The 12,020-nt window shown below is 40.6% G+C and overlaps 1 protein-coding gene across 1 annotated transcript in view; it reads right to left on the bottom strand.

Annotated features, from left to right (window-relative positions):
• The window catches only part of LOC139688197 (cGMP-specific 3',5'-cyclic phosphodiesterase-like), a 209,266-nt gene extending 197,535 nt beyond the window's left edge, over positions 1 to 11,731 (bottom strand). The window contains exon 1 of the mRNA XM_071585625.1: positions 11,301 to 11,731. Within this exon, the coding sequence (XP_071441726.1) occupies positions 11,301 to 11,651 (351 nt within the window). The 5' untranslated portion in view covers positions 11,652 to 11,731. The remainder of the gene's footprint in view (positions 1 to 11,300) is intronic.
• Between the last annotated feature and the right edge of the window lie 289 nt (positions 11,732 to 12,020).

Genomic DNA, 12,020 nt, shown 5'->3' with positions numbered 1-12,020 from the left:
GTAAGGAAAAAACAAGAAAAATTGAAATGTTCGATTTTACTACCTCAATATAGGTTATGTACATAAAACAAAAACATGGTAGATAGCGCGGTTCAGAAAAAACTTTGCCGTTGAAGCAGGATGACATGAGTGGAGACTTTTGAGACGTGGGGATGGAGAAGGATGGAAAAGGTAGAATGGGCGGAAAGAAAAACAAATGAACAAGTCTTAAGCTCGGTGGGAGAGGAGAGAGAATGTATTTTGGGAGAAATCCAAAGGAAGTGGGAAAGGTGAATGGATAACACTTATTTTGGCGACGCAATGTTGAAGACTGATAGTGGGGAGTACGTTGGGTTGGTGAGGTAGGAGAGAGGAAAGGGAATGCAATGGTGGACGGAATGAAGGGAAGTCTGCGGAAATTAAAAAGGGCTCAATATTTTTACATTAAAAATTTTCATATTTGACACTATTCAATATATTTGGAGTATCGCGATAAAATCATTCGCAGATTGGAAGAGTTATCTGTGATTGGGGTATGGAATAAATGACTAATACAACAGATTTAAGGTAAAATATACTTAATAATATCACCCTGCAGATTGTGCACTAAAAATATCAAAATTGTATTGCCATTGAACAAGTATCTCAATTCAAGTACTTTGGTTCAACATTAAATTATTTGTTGGATTGGGAAGAACACATTCATATAATGTGTTTCATTCCTAAGACAAGGCCTAATATAAATAAAACAGTTTCTGGCGTCACTTGGTGGAAATTCTTTATATTGGACCTGAAATTAGTAAACCACTTGGCTTTTCCACATAGAAAAAATTTGTTTATTACTACCTAGGTTTCGTTATGGTGTAACATTATCAGGTAAAAATACAAGTCTATATATATCTCTGGACGGAGGGGCAGAGGAGGGAGGGAGGAAAGCAAGGATTGGTTGAGGTAGGAAGAGAGAGCGAAGGAGGAGGATTGGTAATATTGATGAATTAGCAGGCTCGGAGAAAGCATTAATACAATGTTGAAAAATGTTTTGCTTGGCGTAATGTCATGATAACTACGGTGGGAAATAACATACCCTACACTTCCATCTCTAATGAATCAGGGAGCAGTGTACAATCAATATGAGGATCTTGAAGAAGATCTAAAAGAAAGGGAATGGTAGAATTTAATGGAGAGTTAGGGAGAGAAGAGATAACCCAGAAGTATACTACAGAGAACTGAACTCTTAGAATTATAAAGCCCAGACAAATATAAAAAGAAGGAAACGTGTTTGAGAGAGACGGCGATGTTAGAGAGGACAATATACGGGGATATACATCATGGTATGTCCTTCTTTGAAGTGGAAAGAATTGTCAACAGGTAAAAATGTGGAACTGATATTGACGATAATAGAAAATTTAATAACAAATATAACAAGAGAACGAAAAGAAAGTCAGAGTTAATAGAAGGAATGCGTGAAAGGATATAATAATGTGTGAAGAGATTAGAGTAATTAACGAAAAAAGTAAAAAGGAAGTAATATAATTCTCGAGAATCAGGAAATTTAAAATGAACATCAAAGTGGGAAGGAGTTAAAGTAGGTCAGGTTGGGGGGTGTAAATGGTCAATAATTAGTCAAGAAAGAGGCGCATAGTAATGGGATTATTAGGAGAAGGATGGGTTAGTCATAAAAGCATTTAAATTATCAACAGAATTGAAGATGACATGTGTGCTCGATAGAGATCCACAGTAAAGTTAAGCAATGACTTTAAGGTAAAACGCGCGTTTACTATACTACCAAAGGCTAGACTTTGAGTTAAGAGTATGGGCGTAGATTGGAGGATCTTAGATATCACAAAGAAATGGAAAAAAAAAGTAAGTTAGACAGAGAAGAATAATAAAGAAGAAGTTGTAAATATGGTGAAAGAAGAGAATGCGTTGCTGGGGAAAATCCGTTTAAGGCGTAAAAAATAATCCAAATAGGGCTGGGATGGTATTGGGATGTTGATAAGACTGTAATATAGGAAGACGAATGTTAGATAACCGAGGCATAGGAAGGAAGAGGACATGATTTGTAGATATTATGAGAGATGGCTGAAGTAAGGGAGAAATGAAGGAGGAACTAACGTGCGGAAAAAAGATAGATTTCGGGACACTTAGCAGAAAATAATTTTTGGAAGCTGTCCAAAAGCTACCTTTAAATTGATGGAAAACGTAAAAATGAATAAAATTAGCACAAAGAAACTTATTTGTGTCTATCGGTGTTGTGAAAATAAGTGATATTGCAGTTTAACTTATTCAAAATTGGAGTAGTGATGGAGGAAACTCAAGAATTTAACGAGCATCTGCCATGAGACAAATTAGACAACACGAAATGAGAGCAAAGAAACGAACACTGCCGCAAGAATCCACGTCTTCAAGGCACAGCAACTTATTTCTGGAGATATATCCATCTTTTGGACCTACTTGGAGAGATATTACGTACTTTCTAAATAACGCCTCCCCCTGGAGTGGCACGTTCTGGAACGGCACTCAAACATAAATGTCGGAATACGCAAAAAGTCGACCGCAACGTCTCGCCTTTATACTCCGCAGAGGCCATATTTCTTCGCTGTCTTTGTCTCCGAAGGCTTTATATTCATGAGGGCCTACGGAGAGTGCAGGTAGCTGGAGTGGAAAATTGACCGTCAGAAAAATTTCATACTCACTCCCGAAAATCCTATAGGAAAGGATATTTTTGGTGGATTACTTCTTCTGGGATCACCTATGTTCGAAACGTATATTGCTGGCGGGGTGCTACCGCTAACGGCTATTCGATATTCATATGTGTCAGACTTATATATATATATTTATTTATATATATATATTTTTTTAAAGGTAATCTACCGGTTAAGGTAGGTTTTTGGATGGACACAACTGCCAAACAAACATTTTATTACTCCTAACAAAACACAAAATCCATCATCCTACTCTACATCAGGTGATGAGTCCTGAGCTCTGAGTACTTTCTTCTTCCCTTCATCCCGTCCAACATCCCTATCCTGTTCCTTCCCTTTTGCCCAACATTCTCCCCTCTGTCACAATCTTCAACATCCCACTGCCGGTCAATACCCCCTTCATCCACTTTTCCTGCCTCCATAGGATTTCTCCCAACAAATCCCTCTCTTGGCCCACCATACCAAGTACTTCCTCGTTTGTTTTCTTCTCTGTCCATTTCACCTTCTCCATTCTTCTCCACACCCATATTTCAAAAGCCTCCAGTCTACGTCTATCCTCCTGCTTCAATGACCACGTTTCCGCACCGTACATAGCTACGCTCCATATGAAAGTTTTTATGAGTCTTTTCTTAACATCCTTACTCAAAGTCCCTGTCATCAACTCCCTCCTCCTTGTGAAAGCCTCTTTGCCTAGCGCAATTCTTCTCCTTACGTCCCTACTACTTTGACCGTGTTGGTCCAAAACACTACCGAGATAAGTAAACTGTTCTACCTGCTCTAGTTTTTGCCCTCCTATTCTAATGTTAAGCTTGGCCTTTTTCTTTCTAGAAAATCGCATAACCTTTGTTTTTACTAATGTTGATTCTCATCCCATACCTGTCGCACTGAATTTCCAATTAACTCAGCAATGCTTGCAACCCCTTGGCTGACTGATAAAATAAAGCTTGGTCATCAGCAAACCTAACTGATTTTACGAATTCCCCGCCCACCTTCATTCCTACCTCCAGTTCTTCCCATGCCTCTTTGATCATTTCCTCTGCATACAGGTTGAACAGCAACGGTGATAATGGGCATCCCTGCCTTACACCCCTTCCTAACACTGCCCATCCGGACTCCCCGTTTCCCACCTGCACCTGAGCAGTTTGAGACATGTTCAGGTTGCGGATTAGCCTCCTTTCCCTGCAATCTATTCCTATTTTCTGAAATATACTCATAAGTTTTTTCCCAATTCACTCTATCAAACGCTTTTTCGAAATCTACGAAACAGGCAAATACCTCCTGGGGTTGTTCTATATTCCTCTCGATTAATAATCTCATTACTACAATGGCATCACGCGTACCTCTCCCCTTCCTAAACCAAAACTGATCATCCCCTAAGTAATCATTTGCCCTACTCTCCATCCTTTTGTTTATGATCCTGAGAACAACTTTAGCTGCGTGGGATTTCAAAATAATTGTCCTGTAGTCCTCACATGACGTGGCCTTTACCTTTTTCGGAATAGGAACTAAAACTGATCTCACAAAGTCTTCCGGCCAGATACCTTCCTCATAAATACTACGAATCAGCGCATATAGCCTCTTCCTCCCACATTTTCCTAAACATTTCAATAGTTCCGCGGGAATGTTATCCACCCCCACGGCCTTATTTAGTTTCATCTCCCTTAATGCCCTTTCAATCTCATTGTCTAGTATGCCTGGACCTAAGCTGTCTTCCTCTACGTCATATTCTTTTTCAATGTCTAACTTTGTTGGTCAAAGTTCTTTACTATACAGTTCTTTTATATATTCCTTCCATCTCTCTTGTATCTTTCCTGCGTCAACTATGACCTTACCCGCCTTATCTCTAACTGTTATCGTTGATCTCCCTTTCTTACTTCCCGATAAAGATTTAACTTTGCTATATATATATATATATATATATATATATACATATATATATATACCTATATATATATATATATATACACATACATATATATATACATATACATATATATATATATATATATATATATATATATATATATATACACACGAGGTCTGTTCAAAAAGTATCGCGAAATTTTAATTTCCGCGGATTACTTATATTTGATTTTCGATTTCTTTGTGGCGTTATGTTGGTATTTATGTCTCTCGTTTATGCCGAAAAGTTCGGTCATTATGAATGTCCAGTTAATTGTTGACAGTTGTTTTACTTGGACGTGTCTTGGTTAGTCTTCGATTTTTGGCTGTTCCAAAATTGGATCAAAGAATCAGCATAAAATTCTGTGTGAAAAACAAAATTAAGTGGCCGAGCACGTCAAGGAAAAATGAGTACAATGATGAAGAAAATACAGGAAAATGGGTAGTGAAGAAAATAGTATTCGTCAATCGTCGAATCACCGTCGGAGAAGTTGCTGAGGAACTATATATAGTATATCGATTGCCATTCGATTTGTACCAATGATTTGGGCATGACACGGGTCGCCGCGAAATTCGTGCCTCAATTTCGACCAAAAATAGCAATGCATTAACATTAGCATTGCAAATGAGCTGTTGGACTCAGTCCACGATGACCCAAATTTGCTCCAGAGGGTCATAGCTGGGGACGAATCATGAGTTTATGGTTATAACTTGGAAACTAAATCTTAATCATCTCAATCAAAGCCGCAGCACGAGCCAAGACCGAAAAAAGCGCGCCATGTTTGGTCGAATGTAAAGATTTTTCTTACAGTTTTCTTCGATTGCAGGGGAGTGGTGCATAATGACGTCTTGCCACGGGGTATAACGGTAAATAAGGAATGTTACCTGCAAATTTGCGTGAAGCAATCCGTCACAACCTCCAGATTTGTGGAAGAATAAAAATTGGCTTTTGCACCATGACAACGCCCCTGCTCACACATCGTTCCTTGTTCGCGAATTTTTGCCCAAAAACAACACACCAATGATGCCAAAGCCACCGTATTCCCCAGATCTGGGCCTCAGTGACTTTTTCTTGTTACCGAAACTGAAGACCTCCATGAAAGGACGACACTACGCTACGATTGACGAGATAGGGACTGCATCGAAGGAGGAGCTGAACAAGATCACAAAAAATGATATTTTGAAGTGCGTCGAGGATTGGAAAAAACGTCGGCACAAGTGTATAATATCTAAAGGGGATTATTTTGAAGGGGAAAAATAGATATGTATGAATAAATAAATAATTTTTGAAAAAAAACAAATGTCGCGATAATTTTTGAACAGATCTCGTATTGTGTACTAATCATATTTTCCATTCCTTTGTTATTAAAGTATCGTTAACTATGAAATACCATTAGAATTTTGTGCTCCCATCCGGTCGGTAAGAAAAAATATAGCCATTTTGTGTGAGTGCACTGAACATTGTGAAATACCAATAATTTATTGATGATTAATCTCAAGTCTTTTCACACGGTTTTCATTAGGGGATTACGTCGGAATTTTACAGTTTGATAAGCGACGTCAATATATATGGAATTGGAGGGTAAAAACTAGAGCAGGTAAACAGTTTACATATCTTGGAAGTGTTTTGGACCAACATGGTCAAAGTAGTAGAGACGTACGGAGAAGAATTGTGCTGGAAAAAGTCTTTTACGATTACTTAGGGGATGGTCAGTTTGGGTTTAGGATGGGAGTTTTGGACCAACATGGCCAAAGTGGTAGTGACATAAGGAGAAGGATTGAGGCGAGGCAAAGAGGCTTTTAAACTCTAATATGGAGCGTCGTTATGTACGGCCCGAAAACGTGGTCACTGAAGCAGGAGGATAGACGTAGACCGGAGGCTTTTGAAATGTGGGTATGGGGAAGGATGGAGGAGTTCAAATGGACGGAAAGGAAAATAAACGAGGAAGTGCTAGGTATGGTGGGCGAGGAGAGGGGATTGTTGGGAGAAATCATAAGGAGGCAGGAAAAAGGGATGAAGGGCGTATTAATCGGCAGTAGGATGTTGAAGACTGTAATAGAGGGGAGAATGTTAGACAAACGAGGAAAGGGCAGGGACAGGTTAGGGATGTTGGATGGAATGAAGGCCGGGACGAATGATTCGGAGATGAAGAAGGGCTTGTTACAATGTGGGGCGTTACGTTACGTCCTGTTTGACGTAACTAAGAAATGTAGCAATGCTTAGTCTGTCTTCATCAGAAAACTGCCTTAAACGGTTGATTACCAAAAAACGACCATAATTAAAATTAATTAATAAACAAACCCATAACATTTCTCCGCTCCGGTTTCAGTTTCTGCGCTAGTACTAAATACTCTCGTGAGAGGATCCCTACCGCGTTTTCTCAAAGGACGGCGGCGAGGAGTTGCCAACCTCATACACCTATGATTACTGTATACTTTATGCGGGACCCTTTGAAACTCTCTCGGGCGTTTCTTGGAGAATATATCTCTTAAATTCCTAGTTCAGATCCGCAGAAGCAATTGCACGTGATATTCATCATCCATGGATGACTGGCGAAGTGTGCCCTTAGCGGTAGACACGTGCCTCTTCAATTCAAAGTCAAAGAGGGATGACGCTTAACAAGCGCGAACGCCACGGCGGGTGTCAGATTCCGCGCACTTCCTCGAAATTCGTAACGAGAAGGTTTATATCCAACTGCCTAGACACCTGCGTCACATTTCCGCCGATGTTAATCCGCGAGAATTGAAAGTTAAATCAACCATCGATTCTTGAGTTGGGTAATTAAATTTGATTGTGTGCGAACGGCCTCGAGAGGAAGGAATAGGACGAAAATACCTACAACGCATAAATTCGAAACCTAAAGATGGAAGGGATAATCACAAAAAATCACAGCATCCTACATTTCCGATAACTTGATTATGAAATACGAGAAGGGATTACAAGAATTTGTTTTCAAATTTCTCATTTTAATTCTGGGAAGAGTGGTTCTAACCGTTACAAAAGGCCAAATTACTATTATATTTAAAGAAGGTAAACTATTGCAGCTAAGGATTTGCAACATTTTTACTCATTTAAGAAAACTGGTACAAATATTTTTTCAACGGTGTGTTTTAGCACAGATTTTTATTTCATCTCTGTAAGAAGCGTTGATGTATGATGATTCTCGAGTAAAGGAATGAGTGATGAAATTATAGACGTTAAATGACAAAATTTATATACTTTTGTAATCAACGGAGTTATACGTACATTTTAAAATGAATTGGCCAGTTTACTTGGTTATCGGAGTAGTAAAATGATTGGGTTGGCAAGAGCGGTGAGAAGAGGAGAAAGCAATCGGCTTAAGTGGTAAAAATGTCTCAATAATCAATGCGAGAAGAAGCGTTCAAGGCAGATGTGAAAAGCTATAACTCTTTCCATTTCCCGGAGATTATCAAGTAAATAGTTGACTGCAAATATTTGATCGCGCTTAGAATGTGAAAATTTTGGAAGAATCATCAATTTCTTTTATTTACAGTCGAAAATAAAACGGGAAGACGACGAAGGAATGAAATGTAGTAACGTACCTCCCGTATGAGCAAGGGGTCTCGAGCATTCTTCCTCTGGCCCAAAGATTACTCGGTGTAATGTCGAGAAAATCCTTCGATATATCCCTTCATACACTTGCTATAATAACAGTGTAAAATGGAATCTTGAAGAAAACGTTAAACAGTAAGGCTTTGATTGTTATTATTTGGTAATCTGCCGTTTAAGGCAGGTTTTGGATGGACACAGACTGAACACACCTACACCTATTTCCATTACTCCCTTAATTCCGTCCAACGTACCCATCCTACTCCTACCCTTTCCTCGCTTGCCTAACATTTCCTCCTCTCTATCACTGTCTTCAACATCCATTTGTGAATTAATATCCCCTTCATCCATCTTTTCTACTTCTTTGGATTTCTCCCAAAAATCCTCTCTCCTCCTCTACGGTGCTCACCTTATTCCTCATTTGTTTACCTTTCTCTCCATTTCACCTTTTTCATTCATCTCCACACCCACATTTCAAATCTCCAATTTACACAAGTCATCTTACATCAACGACTGTTTCCGCCCTCTACAAAACCGCGCTTCATATCAAAGTTTTGACGAGCCTTTTCTCAACATTCTTACTCGACGTTCCGGTCATCGATTCCTTATCTCTCAAGAAAGTTCCATTGCCCAACGTAAGTCCTCTTATTATTATGTTTCACATTACATTGATCATAATAGTCAAAAACAAATTCTAGATGGCTTAATTATAAATTGTCATAGAGTGATAAATTACTTCCCAAACTGTGATAAAAATCAAGCTTCTATCAGTTAAGTAACACCGCATTGGTAATTACCCGCAGAGAAAATGCACACATATGCATTAGCATCTGAGATATGAAAGGGAAATTTCTCATTGTAATTTTTTAACTCTTTTTAAACAGTCCGGAATAATCCAATCATTCAAGGATACATTTTCGTGCCCTTATGATTACCCTTTCATGACCTATGGTTTCCGCACTGCCAATGTACAGGATCACACCCAAAAGTGGTAGGACTGATTTTCTCTGGCGCGAACGGAGCAGTGGAGGGGGGTCTGCCTGGCAGGATAAGGTGGAGGGGGCTCTTAGCAACAGACCGACACCAACCTCAGTCGCCTGCGGGCTGTCGTTGAGTGAGGACACCGTTTTTAGTGAAGCAAGTTTTTTGTCCGTGTCAAAAAACAAAATGAATCTGAATTTAGAGCAATGTTATTCCGTTATACTTTTGGTTTGAAATAACATTCATTTTTAGCTCAAATAGATATATATTCGAGCAAGCGTAAAATGCAGTGGTGCTGTACGAAATTTAACATTAGAGTACAATTTTTTACAGTGCCATAACATTGTCAGATTAATTATTTTTATCCTTCTATATCAATAAAATTTTAACATATAGAGATCAACTGTCGTAATTTTTGGCAAGTTCGTAATGAGATGAACAGGAGAGGCTAAAGATCCAACTGCCAAAACGTGTTTTAACTTCAATTTAAAGGTGTTGCATTATAAAAACAACACGAATTCTCTGAGTACCTTTTGAGGCACCTGAGTCTACGCTACGCTATAAGGTTTTAAAACTCGAGTCCTTAGCAAAGATGCGACAGCATTATTAACCACTCTTCCATTAATCATTGATCACGTCTTTCGTATACTACCGCAACAATATTTGCGATGTTCAACCTGAGCGATCTATCGATCCTGTTTATAAGAATATATTTGAATTTTGAGAGCAAAGAATTATATCTCCTATGAAGTCAAACAATCCTATTATTTCTCCAAATCTAAAATCAAGTCGTGCCGCTATCGTGGGAAAGGTCAGTTCAATTTCTGGATCCATTTCAAATCTTGTAAAAAGCTAAACATTCAAGTTATTGCCGGATAGTCCTTAAATAAAAACGATTCAACTATATCGATTGAAAAACGATTCGAATGGGTCTATCAACAAGTTCTGCAAGCAGAATGTTTATTTTATTAGTAACATTAAAAAAATATATCCTCTTCTCACGACTCCGTTATCCCGGTTTATAATCTGATTCGGATGAGAATTTCATCGCTAATTTATATTACGGTGGAATAAAGGATTATTTCAAGGACCGTTCTTTTTAAATGGTAATTATTTCCACCTTAACGTTCTCCTTTTTGTTAATAATTCGTCAAAACCCATTTTCATTCGAATCTGATAAAAAATATTACATCCAAAATTGAAAACTTTAATTAGATAAAAAAACAGCGATAAACTTGATGGTTGATTTGATAGGTGAGGATAGGTCCCATCCAGTTCTACCCCTTATACGACGTGTTAATTTCATCAGTGTACAAATACATCAGAGTAAAGGGTACTCGTTCCTTTCACTACGCCGCCTTTGGTTTCCCAGAAAGATTTCGCGCTGGCCGAAAAATCACACAGCTTGGGTGACGGCTGAGTGTATTGAACCTGAGCCCTCGGTAGACAAACCTACCCACTGGTGTACTACTATTCTTCAATTAGATAACAACACTTCTGAAATTGATATCGAAAAATACAAATGATTCTCCTCCCGCCACATGAAAATACTGGATTGAATAATCGAGAAATGTTTACGGGCATTGGACTCGGGCCCTTCGGGAGACAGTCCGACTATACCCACTGGACTGCAACTCCCCTAAAAGAGGTTAGTTTTAAAAAAAATGAGGCCTTGTTCCACCCAAATAATTAAACGGAGGTAATATTATCTCTTAAAATTCTCCTCAAGAGAAGATACGTAAATAGCCTACATACAGGCAGGCGGAGTGTCAGACCGCACCGCTTTTAGAGAGCTCCTAGATTCGACCCTGCCAGCATGATAAGTTAAAAATTCACAAAAAGAAAAATACAGATTTCGATAAGTAAGCAACGAGGAGATAGATAGATCGAGCGACCCACATTTCAAAAAAGTTCGAGGTAATAGCCAGCATCGCCACGAGATACGTACCTCTGGACTGATCCGGCTCGAAACACGTGGGCGTGGTGGAAGGGGAAGTTTGGTGAGGCGGGGCGGGAGGGGGGGAGAAATGTATGTCGTTGCGTGAGCGCAGCCGAGGTCGGAGGGGGGGGGGGGCGAGGGAATGCGGTGTAAATAACGAGCAGGGCGGGGCGGGCACTCCTCCACACCGGGGGCTGTTGCCTCCGAGGCAGAGCGCACCTACCTTTTCAAGCCTGAGGCATCCTTTGGACTCGGGTCTCGTGAGGGTGACGCGACCGTTCTCTTGGACCTCACCGTCCTCCCTCACGGCCCTCGACCCTCCGTCCTCCGGCGCATCCTCCCTGGACGCCGCCCCTCTTTCGTTCATCCTCGCTCTGTTCGCTGACGACGGCCACCGGTCGTTGGAATCTCCCACGACGGCGGCGTTCGACCCACCGTCCGCCATATTGTCCTCCCCACCGTCGGCCATCTTACCGACCGCGGGGTTTCCTCCATCCTTCTTTACCACCTTCCTCCCTTTCTCCTCCTGGTCCTCCTCACCCTCCTCCACCTCCACCGATCCCTTCTCGTCCATGACTGAGGCGGCGGGGCGACTGACGGGAGGCGAGGGAGACGGACGGCGTGTGGCAGGGTGTGTCTCTCTTCGACTCCCTCCCTCCCTCCTCCGTTACTCCTCCTCCTCCTCTTCCTCCTCCACCCTCCGTCCTCGGTGAGGGACTCCTCACAAAACGCCTCACTCGGGACGAGAAAAGCGGGCAGCTGGCTCCGGCACCTTCTGGAGTTGGTGTCCATGCAAAGGGACGCAGGGTCCCTGGAAAACGTTTCAGAGAGGAATTGTTAGCGGGTTAGTGCTATACTGCGTAGTACAGCGGAAGTATTGCGATGAATGCCATCGCGAGAGATTTGGATTGAGCGTTCAAGTAAAGTGGGGGCATTCTAATCT

Source organism: Hetaerina americana, unplaced genomic scaffold (genome assembly GCF_022747635.1).
Source record: "Hetaerina americana unplaced genomic scaffold, ioHetAmer1.1.p SCAF_2, whole genome shotgun sequence".
NCBI lineage: Eukaryota > Metazoa > Arthropoda > Insecta > Odonata > Calopterygidae > Hetaerina > Hetaerina americana.
This window is presented reverse-complemented; position numbering and strand designations above follow the sequence as displayed.